We start from the raw sequence: 11764 nt of genomic DNA, 5'->3' as shown, positions 1-11764 counted from the left end.
GTATGGTTAGCTTCGAAGTAATGTTGGCAGAGGCCCTTTGACAGAGCTCTCACTTATATGCCCAGTAGGAGAATAACTGCAAACCTGGAAATAAAACTCAAATCCAAAGGATTAAAATGAATTCAAGGCACTGAAAAGTGTTACTTCAGGTGGTACAGCATCATACAGACTTAGCTGAAAGCATGAGAAGAATGATAACTTGGGTCAGATACCAAGCAACCAACACCCACAATACCATGCCCAAGTGAGAGTCACTGCCTTTGAGTGAAGTTGTGAAAGAATCAGAGGTCCAAAGCCTAGGGAGTCATTCATGGTTATGACACAAGTCACACTCCTTCTGCTTATATTCCACCCCACACCTAGCATCCCTGCTCACTCTGTTTTATGGACAGAGTGTGTGGAAAAACCACTTCAGCCTTCCTTTGATAGGTTCTGGATGCTACAGGAGCTCCAAACATCCTTGACCTTTGTAGTTAACCTTTGAGGTGCATTGTTGAGGAACACAGTAGGAGAAGATTTACAACACTGTCATCTGCTCTCTGCAAATTTACCTGTGACTACTCAGCATTGGATTCATATCCTTCCTGAATCCAATTTTCCCAGATAATTTGAGATTTTAATTTCTGCACCCCAAGTTAAAATATCTATGTTGGGTAACTCCTAGGTGAATGTAGAGGCAGTGGGAGCTAATTCAAACTGGCTTCTCTGCTGTAGCTGAACGGAATTCCCTTCTTTTTGGGCACTACACCACTTGGAAGGAAAATTTGTCTGGGCAATGTCAACACATCACAGGACAAATCTGGATTATTTTGGGAGAAACGGGGAGAGTGCAGAAGTGCCAGATTTCCAATATAAATTGTCACTGGGCTTGATTATCAAGGAATACAGAGTATGCAGTGGGATCAAGGAGAATATTTATTTTAGTTACATTAAAAACACTATGGACATTTAGGCAAGGGTTAGGGTTATGGTTAGGGTCCCTTTCAAATCATGGCTGAGGTGCATTGTTGAGGAACACAGTAGGAGAAGCTTTACAACACTGTCATCTGCCCTCTGCAAATTTACCTGTGACTACTCAGCATTGGCACTGTGGCTTTCAAGTTGCAAGTGCAGAGGTTCCGGTCTCAAAAAAATAAGCTTTTTAAAAAAATATCCTGTGCAATAACGTCCCTGCTTTTGGGATTACAATTCCGATAGCGCAGATGTACAAAGGTAGGGAGTGTTCGCTCCAATCCTCATGCAGCACATAGCAGTGTGCTTCAGTTCAATGCATACACAGGTAATGAAAAGAAGCACAACGTAAAATTTCAGCTGTTTCTCCACCATCTTCATCCTTTCTCAGATCTAAAACACAGGAACACCAACAGAAAATGTTCAAACAAACTGCAGATGGGGCAAACACAAAATTCTCTCAAACTCCGGTCAATTCATTGGTCAGTAAGAGATTAAATGGAGAAGAAATCAAGGGCAGGAGTTTTTAAAAATTATTTTTAATCAACCTGTTCGGAAGTGAGGCTTGAACCCAGATCTTCCAACTCAGAGGTAGGGACGCTACCACTACACCACAAGAGCCCTCAGGCTGGGAGTTTAAGCTGCGAGCCCATGTGCAAACAATTAACAAGACTGTGCAAATGAGATGCAAGCTTTCCAGTGGATGTGACACCAACGTGGCACTTTTCCTAATTACAAGGGTTCAAAACAAAGAGCATGCTTAAGAAAATCTCCAGGGGAGAAAGCCCTCAACAGTACAAAAGATCTGAATGGTAATTTTTGTGCATTAGAGGTGTGTGATGCAAGAATTCCATACAAGACTAAAAGTAAAAAGGTACCAGAAATGTCAAGGGAGTAAGAAAAAGCAAGGGTTAAAACTTCACGATGCTTTTATTCATTCTAAAGTGCTTTCCCAGATCATAAGTTTTTTCCATTCACTGGTGGGGCAACTGATCTATTTACAAGTCTAATGTTGTGAAAGGTCTAGGAGCAGGTAAGCCTGCCTGCTCTCTTAGGCCCAACATTGCTGAACTGACCCCAAAACTCTCATTAATCAAAATACGATTAATTTTGAAAAAGTCTGAAATACAATTACTTCAGTGTGGAAATTAATTGGACCCCTAAGTTCCTCAGAACAAATCAATACGTAACTGAGCTGTGAAAACTGAAGCAAAAGTACTACAGATGCTAGAAATCTGAAATAAAAGCAGATAGTCCTGGAGCTGCAAAAACTGTTTCAGTGCTGTTAAGTACAGCCTTTGGCAGTGCAGGTGGACACAGACATTCAAGCAATGTGGGATTTAGAGGCATTGGAGTTAAGGATAGAAGCCCAGTGGCAAGGGGTTTGACTCCCAGCCTATGTTGCAGGTACCTGAGCTTGAGTTGGAGTCACTAAAATGAATCTCAGGGCTCTCTGACCGGACAGTTAAGGAATAAATCTCCACTTTGCACTGGAACATGCAAGTGTTGGTCAGGAATGTGATTTGAGCTCCACCCGTTGAAAGATGAAAAACATCATTTGGGAATATCATGCAAGGTCATTTAGCAAGGAGACCAGATAGTGCCCAGAACCCTCAAAGTCTGACTGCCAGAAGCATATCTCATTGCCTTCAAAAATGGAGGAATTGAGAGCGGAAGAGACAGGAGGACGCCATTCAGCTCCTGATCTGTACCTTAGCTCCATTTATGAGTTTAGACACCCAGGGGAGTGGAACCCCATGTAATATATAACGAACAAAGTGATGGAGGCATCTCTCAGTAGGGTCTGCATGTGCAAATATTGAAAGGAAATGGGATGGGTCAACAATCAGCACAAGACAGTTTTTGTTTTTTGCTTGCACAACTCTTTTGGGCACAGGTACCGGTTAGTGGAGTGATTCAACTGACTGTCCGGCGACTGCTGAAGGTGCAGCATCTCACCACGCTTGAAAAAAAAGTGAGCTACAGAGGTAGGACTGCTTTCATAGGCTTCAAAGCAAGAACGTGTAACACAGCTGCTTCAAACAGTCCACCCGTAATCGAATATCTAAATCAAATTCATTTTGGCTTTGGGGCTCATACTTTTGTCCTTGCATATATTTCTACTTTTTTTTTTCAATTTTCCCTTTTTTGTACAAAACGTCCTTTTTGTTCACCTTTTGCGTTCCAGCTGCTTTTTTGCCCTCTTACACACACATATGAACATCAAGAAATTGGATATCAAAATCAGATTGATACTTGTGAATCGTATTTGATGTCCACGACTATGCGATGAAGTTATAAAGATATACATATATATACACACACACACACTAACAATACACAGAAAGAAAATGAGACAGACATATAATGAATAAAATACACATTCTAAAAAGCCTGTCAGAGATAAAGTGCAGAGCACGAGAGGATGCACATGTGGCTAGAGTGGGAGATACTGGACAGACATATGTAGAATGAGATAAAAAGAGACAAAGAGACTAGTGCATTCAATACAGGAAGGAAAACAACCCATGTTTCAACTAAGGCCATCAGTGATGTTCAAAGGCAATCTCCTCCCCTCTCTAAGACTGGCTGGCAGAATTCAACCAGCTTCTCTCCTCACTCAGTCACTGACTGACTCAATTGAGGAGTGGAAATCTGGTGTCCTTCACTAACCAGCCTACCAAGACACCAGTGCCACACAAAAAGGTGATTGAGTCTTAACTCTGCAATGATTCAGTTGGCTGCTCGGTTATAGTGAAGGAGGCAGCTCACCATCATCTTCCTAAAGGGCAACTAAGAATGGGCAACAAATGCTGACCTTGCTGCAGCATCCACATCCTATGAATGAAAGATTTGAAAACCTCGTCGTCGTTCAAACATTACATGTGGGAAGAAACCCATCTGTGCAACTTATATCAATCGATCCCTGAATACTATGATCCCTTCGAAAAAAAGAACTTTGATGCCTTCCCAATCACAAATCCAATAGTTAACAGAATTACAAGATAATTATCAGAAACTGCAATTAGTCATAGCAATGACCAACAATTAATTGCTTCAGAGATCAAGGAAACAAGCAATGGGGTGTAGTGCTTATGTTTGTTAAAAAAATTAAACTTTTTTTTCTCTCTGCGTAACATTGCCTATTTGGCATCAACACCCAACTCCCTTCATTTGGAACATGACTAAAACTCTCATGAAAACACACATGCACACAAATATAGTCTTTGCAACAACTGCTTTCCAATACCAGATTGAATTTGATCTATCTTTCTGAAAATGCGCTCAATAAAAAAAATAATTAAACTTCATATATTATTGAGCAAAAGAAATCACGTTAAAATTTTTTTGGGGTTGGTAAACAATGGATGTTAAACAAAGAACAAAGGAGATAAGGTGAGCAGTGGCAACAGTACCACTGCATTAAGAACAAGTGGAGACTCAAGTCTCTGAGTCCAGTAAGTGCAGTGATGGATGTCTCTTCAACATCCGGACATCCAAGTCCCACATCCACAAAAAAGTTTAATGTTTGTCTCTTTTTTTTTTAAAATCCTCCCTCTCACATACATTGGTCAGAACCTCTTGTATCATTGTTTCCTTTGAGTCTTCGTTTTTAAAAAAATGAGACAGATTTTTTTCTCCTACATGCTCTTTCAGTTTTCTTTTGTAAAAAAAATGTGAACACCACCCCGCTCCTCTCCTGCTTACGGCTTTTCGCTCGTTCACTCGTGAACGTCCCATATTTCAGAGAGCAGGGGTGGCAGCTTCTTGTCCTGAAGCCTGAGGGCAAAGACCTGTTCTGAATGGACACTGCTCAGGGTCCGGAGACTGACCAGCTTCATCAGCATACGAGGAAACATCAGGTGGTCCTGCAACACGGAAAGAAACAGCACTTACTGAATTTCTCCAGCATGTAAAGAGGCTGCACATCTCACTGAAATCCAATTAGCCCTTTTCTCCTACTTTGTCCCTGTGGCTCAACCAATTTTTTGGTTAACATTACACATCCAATTCCCTTTTGAATGTAACAATTGAATTTGCTTCTACTTCTCTTTATGGCATCATATTCAAAATCAGAACAATTCACCGTGCAAAACATCCCCATTTTGCTTTTTCTGTTAATTAACATAAAAACTTTGATCACTTATTACCATCTCTCCTGCCAGTGCGAACTTTTTTTTTTCTCTACGGTGTTAAAAATTTATAGATGGTCACAACACAGGTCATCAGTCTATCATACCTATGCTGTCTCTTTGTCACAGCAATCTAATTATTCTTATTTCTCTGTAGGTCTGCAAGTCATTTCCTTTTTAATTATCTATCCAATTACCTCTTGAACATTATTATTATTGTTAATCTGCCTCTATTGCGTTTGCAGTCAGCACGTTCTAGATCGTAATAATTCGTTATGTAAATAACCTGTTGTCATGTACCTGGATTCTTTTTTCTAATAATTTTCGCAGATCTGTCTCTTTTGCTATTGACTCTCCTGCTTATGGAAACAGTCCCTCTGCCTACACCAACAAAATCATGTATAATGTTGAAGATACTATTCAAATGTTTTCAACAATAAGTTACTTTTTATTTTAAAATCATTCAGCCCCTCTCTAATTTTGATGGGGAATACTTGCAGTGGAAATAGGATAGTTTCTTAATCCAAGCACCAAGAATCAGCATCTAGTACACTCAGGATTGGAACCATTATTGTGTCAACCCTAACTCAAAGCTGTATTCTTGTCACTGAGTGAGAAGTCCATCTGCAGAGACTGGGGAATACAAATCAAGGCTGATACTTCAATGCAGTACCCAGGGAGGGGTAGACTGTCAGAGATAACCGAGGTTCCACAAAATAAGCACACAGCTCTCTCTCTCTCTCTCTCTCTCTGAAGAGTGAGGAAATCCTCCCTGGTGTCCTTATCCCTGAAACAACATTATCTTATTGACAGTCGTGGGATCTTGCTGCATGAACTCTGGTGTCCTCTGTCACAGCAGTGATTATATTTCTAAATTTCTGCTTATGCTGTAAAGAATTTTGGGACAGCCCAAGGTTGAGAGAGTTGTCACACAAGTGCAGGCCCTGCTCCTTTCTGTGTTGTTGAGCCTACCTTTGGTCTCTTGATGCGCAAGTACGAATGAAGTGCTTCCACATATGGCTGCTGGAGCCTCTCCACTAACGCGTGGTCTTGAACATTAGGTCGGTCTACAAAGTCAAAAATCCCAAAGTCATTTGCAAGAAAACAAATGTGGATGCTATATAGCATTTGTAGAAAGTAGGGAGAAGTTGGGATTGCTCACGACTAGGAAAGGTGCGAGTTTCTCACGTTTTAAGATCTAGGCCTTATGAGAAGTGAAGTCACTTCCTCCAGCTAAAGAAACAGGAGAAGTAGACCATTTGGCCCATTGAACCTGCTGCCTAGTCAACATGATCATGGCAGGATTGGGAGTGAACTTCACTTTCCCTCCTGATTTCCATATCCCTTGATTCTTGGTGAAAGGCCAAACACCTGTCTAACCCAGCCTACAATATTTTCTATGATGGACTATCAGCGACCTATTTAAGGACAGGGAAATACATTGGAGGCAATTCAGAGAAACACTCAAGACTAGTACCTGGAATGAGAGTGTTTTTTTCCTAAGGAAAGGTTGGATAGGCTAGACTTGTATCCACTGGAGCTTAGAAGAGCAAGGTGACATGATTAAAACATACAAGATCCCAACGACTTTTGACAGGGGAGATGTAGAAAGGATGTCTCCCTCTTATGGGAGAATTTAGAACTGTTTAAAACAGATTAAGCATATTAAAGGCTATTAACGACAAAGACTTGGCAAATTTTCTTCTTTCAAAGGGTCATGAGTCTTGCAGTCATTGAGTCATACAGCACAGAAGCAATCCTTTGGTCCAACCAGTCAATGCTGAACATAATCCCAAATTAGGCTAGTCCCACCTGCCTGCTCCTGGCCCATCTCTCTCCAAACCTTTCCCATTCATGTGCTAATCGAAGCATCTTTTAAATATTGTAACTTTGCCCACATCCAAATCTTTGGATTATTCTCCCTGGAAAGATTATAGAAGAAGATCCCTTGAATATTTTCAAGGTCAAGATAGATTCTTGGTATGCAAAGGGGTGATCAATGTAGGTGGAAATTTAGATTGTAACTTCCAATCAGATCAGATCTTACTGAATGGTGGAGCAAACCCAAGGGGTTGAATGGCCTACTCCTGCTCTTTACTAATACCGTGTATACATGTAACTCTCTAGACAAAGAAGTCCAAAAACAAAGACAATGCTATGAGTGAAGAAATTCCTCTTCATCTCAGTATTAAATGATTAACCGTTACTTAAGATCATGTCCTTGATTCCTCAGCCAGAGGAAATAATTCTCAGTGTCTAACCTGTCAAGCCTCTACAGTATCTTGTATGTTTCAATGAGATCACCTTTTATTCTGATAATCTCTGGGGAATATGGACCCAATTTATTGAGTCTCTCATCAGAGGGCAATTCTCTCAACCTCAGGAACAATCTAATGAACCTTTGTTGTTGCGGGCTCCACAGCACGTGTTTCATTTCTTCAAAACAGAAACTAAATCAGGACACAATTTTCTAGGGTGTGGCCTCACCCAAGCCCTGCACAGCTATAGCAATAAAACTTTATCCATGCACTCAAATCTCTTTTCAACGAAAGCCAACTTGACATTTGTTTTCCTAATTGCAGTAAAGTCACTGGCTATGCACAACATTGGCAGTCATGCTGAAAATTAGTCCATGTGGGAGGAGATAAATTGTCACACTGGTGTAGAGAGGAGGCTGGGCCCGATGAACAAACTCAAGCAGATTACAGGAAGTTTTAATTAGAATATAACACAAGCAGTAAACCATTCATACAGCACTGAAAAACCCCTTCAGTCCAAACAGTCATGCCAACCATAAACCCAAACCAGACTAGTCCCACCTGCCCACGCTTGGCTCATATCCCTCCAAACATTTCTTATTCGTGTATTTATCGAAATGTCTTTTAAATGTTGTAATTGTACCCGCACCTACCACTTCCGCTGGAAGTTCATTCCACACATGAGCCACTGTGTGTAAAACAAAAACTGCTCCTCATGTTTTGAAAATCTTTCTCCTCTCACCTTAAAGATATGTCCCCTCATCTTGAAATCCCCCACCCTCAGGAAAAGACAACTGCCATTCACCTTATCTAAACATCTACTGATTTTATAAACTTCTATAAAGGTCACCCCTCAACACCCATGTTCCAATGAGAAAACAGGACCCAGCCTGTTCAGCCTCTCCTTACAACTCAAACCCTCCATTCAGCCCCAATAAGATCACGGCTGACCCACAACTTCAACTCCCATTTTACCTTTGTCCCCTGGTTCCGTCAATTCAGAAAAACCTTTCAATCTCTGTCTCAAATATACACAATTATTTAGCAGGTAAAACCGTGCATCATGAAGGCCAGAGATACTAAACTCTAGAGTGAAGACATTTCCCCTCACCTCAGTCCCTAAGGTGGCTGACCCCTTAACATGAGACCACGAGCCCTGGTCTAAAGTGTCCAGTCAGTGGACACATCCACTTAACATTCAGTTGCACATCAAGTGATTTGAAGTATTTGACGTTGATGCTGGCTGCCTTGAAATGAATAACATTTCATCCTGCATATCCATGCTGAGCACAGGATAATTTATTTTATAAATAAAAATAAAATGAAGAGAAACCTGCTGAGAAGATGTTGATGGCTATGAGCAGGGCATACTCGGCGTCATCTAATTGCAGCTTCCTCATACCTTTCGAAAACTCAAAGATTGGGTTTATGAATTCAACCTGCAACCCTAAGTCAGAGAGAATGAGACAGACAGGAACACATTAAAGATAACATGAGAATGTCCACTTGCTCGAACTCTAGAACTTTGTGCCATTAATAACTGACAAGCTGGTGACAGATGAAGAGTTAAGTACAGGGGTGACAGAGTTCTTACAGCGTAGGAGGCCATTTGTTCCATCCTGTCCGTGATAGCTCTTTGAATGAGCAATCCTTTTTGTGCTTTTCTCCTGCAACCTTGCATATTCTTCTTTCTCAGATAATAGGCCCCTTTCAAAAGGGAATGAGACTTCAAAGCAAAAATCTTACTGGACTCCAAACGTTAACTCTGTTTCTCTATTCACAGTTGCTGCAAGAATTGCTCACTGTCTCCAAACCTTTTGGGATTTTTCTTTTGCCTTAGAATTACCAATTCAGTAACATTATCACTACCATTTGGGTTGAATTGCACTGTTTAAAAAAAAAATAGCCACCAAGTAGTGGGAGACAACAGCCTTGTGGTATTATAGCTGGACTATTAATCCAGAGACACGGGTAATGTTCTGGGAGCCTGGGTTTGGATCCTGACATGGCAGATAGTGGAATTTCTCATCGATGAAAATCTAGAATTAAGAGTCTAATTATGACCATGAATCGATTGTCGGAAAAACCCATCCGGTTCACTAACGTCCTTTAGGTCAGAAAACTACCATCCTGAACTGGTCTGGCTTACATGTGACTCCAGACCCATAAAAAGGTGGTCATTTCCTAACAGCAGTCTGGGCAATTAGGGATGGGCAATAAATGCTGGCCTATCAGTGAAGTCCTCAACCTTTGAATGAATAAAACAAAAGCAGCAAGTACAGACTTAATTTTTAGCAGATTGAAACTGGGTTCAAAGTTAGGCTAGCATGATGCACTGCAGTTTTCATTCCGGTTCTGACAGCAGACATGAATTCATGTCTGACATTCTCAATTGAGCTGCTCTGGGCATGAGCCCTCAGCATAAACCATCCATCACTGGCCGCTTCAATCAAGGGCTGTGGGAAATAGAACCACAATCTACAAGACTAAATAAACAGTAACACTGAAAAGTGGTTATTAGTGGTGTAATGTGTGGCAGGGGATATAGCCACAGTCCTCAAACCACATAACACCAAATAATGAGACAAAAAGATAGTGTGCTCTGCTCCTCCACTGGAACCTCAACTGTAGAAAGGGGGTCAGGTATGAATTGAAAGATAGAAAGAAGGAATCTTTTCTGGCAGCAACAATTCTCACCACCAATCATTTCTTTTCACAGTATGCTACATCTGTCTCTACATTCAATTTTAAACAACTGGCTCCCCCAAGTGGCCAACTTAGTAGCAACTCCAAAGGGGCTGTTAATCAGCCATTCACATCAGAAAGCCTCTGACACAATTCCGGATCGAAGTCTCTGCCTGGAACAGTGAATGGTCAAGGTTAGGGAGTTGGGGGTGAGAAAGGTGTGGGTGGAGGGGACCCCAAGTACGACCCAAAGAATACTGGAATGGAAATAAGGTGTGACGACTGCTGAGGTCGAATAGGGTCACAGGTGCTGAAGAATGCTGCTCAATTTAAGCACTAGAGGGTCTTTGTGTCTAGAGAGCTCTGATTTAGCTCCTCTGAGAAGACAAGTGGGCACCATCAACTAAAAATTGGCAAGAAAATAGACAGTGGCAGGAACCAGGAGAGGAATCAGAAATAATGAGAGTGTGCTGGAGAAACTCAGCTGGTCTAGCATCATCTGAGAATCAGGGTTAATGTTTTGAGTCCAGCATGATTCCATTTTGAAGGAGAATACTGGACTTGAACTCTTAACTGTCTTACTCCACAGATGCTGCCAGACATGCCGAGTTTCCCCAGTAGTGTTTTTTTTAGTTAAAATCTCCAGCCTCTGTAGTATTTTGCTTTTATGACACGTATCAGAAACATAGCTTCACTGACCAGCCCGTGCAAAGTCATCTTTGCTGTATGTGAAATCTTTGAGGAAAGTGATGCATTCTGTCTCATGGTTATATCGCCGTGCTGTCTCCAGCAACATAATCTGCAAAAATAATACAGGAGAATAAAAAATGCTGTGAGTTAGACTTTTGCTTCAGAATGTCAAGGCCACAAAGTTGCAAACGATGGCAACTGCTTCACCTTTGCCTCACCTCAAGTGCCCCCAAGCCACAGAGACAACCAACACAACTGATCAAAGTGCATGATTCATATTAAAACTGATTTGGAGCTCATGATCTATAGGCTAACAACCCCTGTGCAGCACTGAGAGTTTGCAGCATTGTCAGAAGTGTCATAGAGTCATAGTCACAGAGACATACTGCATGGGAACAGACCCTTCAGTTCAACCAGACTATAATCCTAAATTAGTCTCAACTGCCTGCACTTAACCAAATGTCTTTTAAATATTCTAACTACCCACATCCACCACGTCCTCTGGAGGTTTATGGGCAGAGGTGAGGTGGGGGGGGGGTTCTCCCCAGCTTTCCCATGTTCTGGCTGATATTTATCCCTTGACCAATATGTAAAACAACAGATTATCTGACCACAGATGTATCTGGGGTCTACACATGAACAAAGTGACCACCATGTTTCACATATTGGATTTGTGATTTCACCTCTTCAGTCCCTCGGTGAGCGTCACCCCACGATTGTCAAAGGGTCGATATAAATGTTATGGTCATTCTCCAGAATAAGGGTGCAGTCTCAGGGTCAATGCTAATTGCTTTATCACTAACTGGGAGGAACTACACATCGAAATAAATCGTTTAAGAGAAACGGAATCTTGCTATGGTATCTAAAGTAGGTGGAGGACAGCAAACTCGCTTTCAGGGACTAGATCAGCTTGAGGCTTGATACAGAAGTTTTAAAACAAAAATCAATACAGACAGAATAAAACTGCTTGAGATTTAAGTTGAATGGCAAGAGAATCAGTGGTGACATGGAGAAATTGTTTTAAACAGCAAATGGTTAGGATTTGGA

At 41.3% G+C, this 11764-nt stretch overlaps 1 protein-coding gene across 1 annotated transcript in view; it reads right to left on the bottom strand.

Moving 5' to 3' along the window:
• Positions 1-668: 668 nt before the first annotated feature.
• Positions 669-11764, bottom strand: part of LOC125447120 (oxysterols receptor LXR-beta-like) — a 36330-nt gene continuing 25234 nt past the window's right edge. The window contains exons 8-11 of the mRNA XM_048521250.2: positions 10727-10826; positions 8676-8789; positions 6057-6151; positions 669-4820 (exon numbers count right to left, since the gene is read on the bottom strand). Coding sequence (XP_048377207.1) covers positions 4674-4820; positions 6057-6151; positions 8676-8789; positions 10727-10826 — 456 coding nt within the window. The 3' untranslated portion in view covers positions 669-4673. The remainder of the gene's footprint in view (positions 4821-6056; positions 6152-8675; positions 8790-10726; positions 10827-11764) is intronic.

This window comes from Stegostoma tigrinum, chromosome 38 (assembly GCF_030684315.1).
Source record: "Stegostoma tigrinum isolate sSteTig4 chromosome 38, sSteTig4.hap1, whole genome shotgun sequence".
Classification (NCBI taxonomy): Eukaryota; Metazoa; Chordata; class Chondrichthyes; order Orectolobiformes; family Stegostomatidae; genus Stegostoma; species Stegostoma tigrinum.
This window is presented reverse-complemented; position numbering and strand designations above follow the sequence as displayed.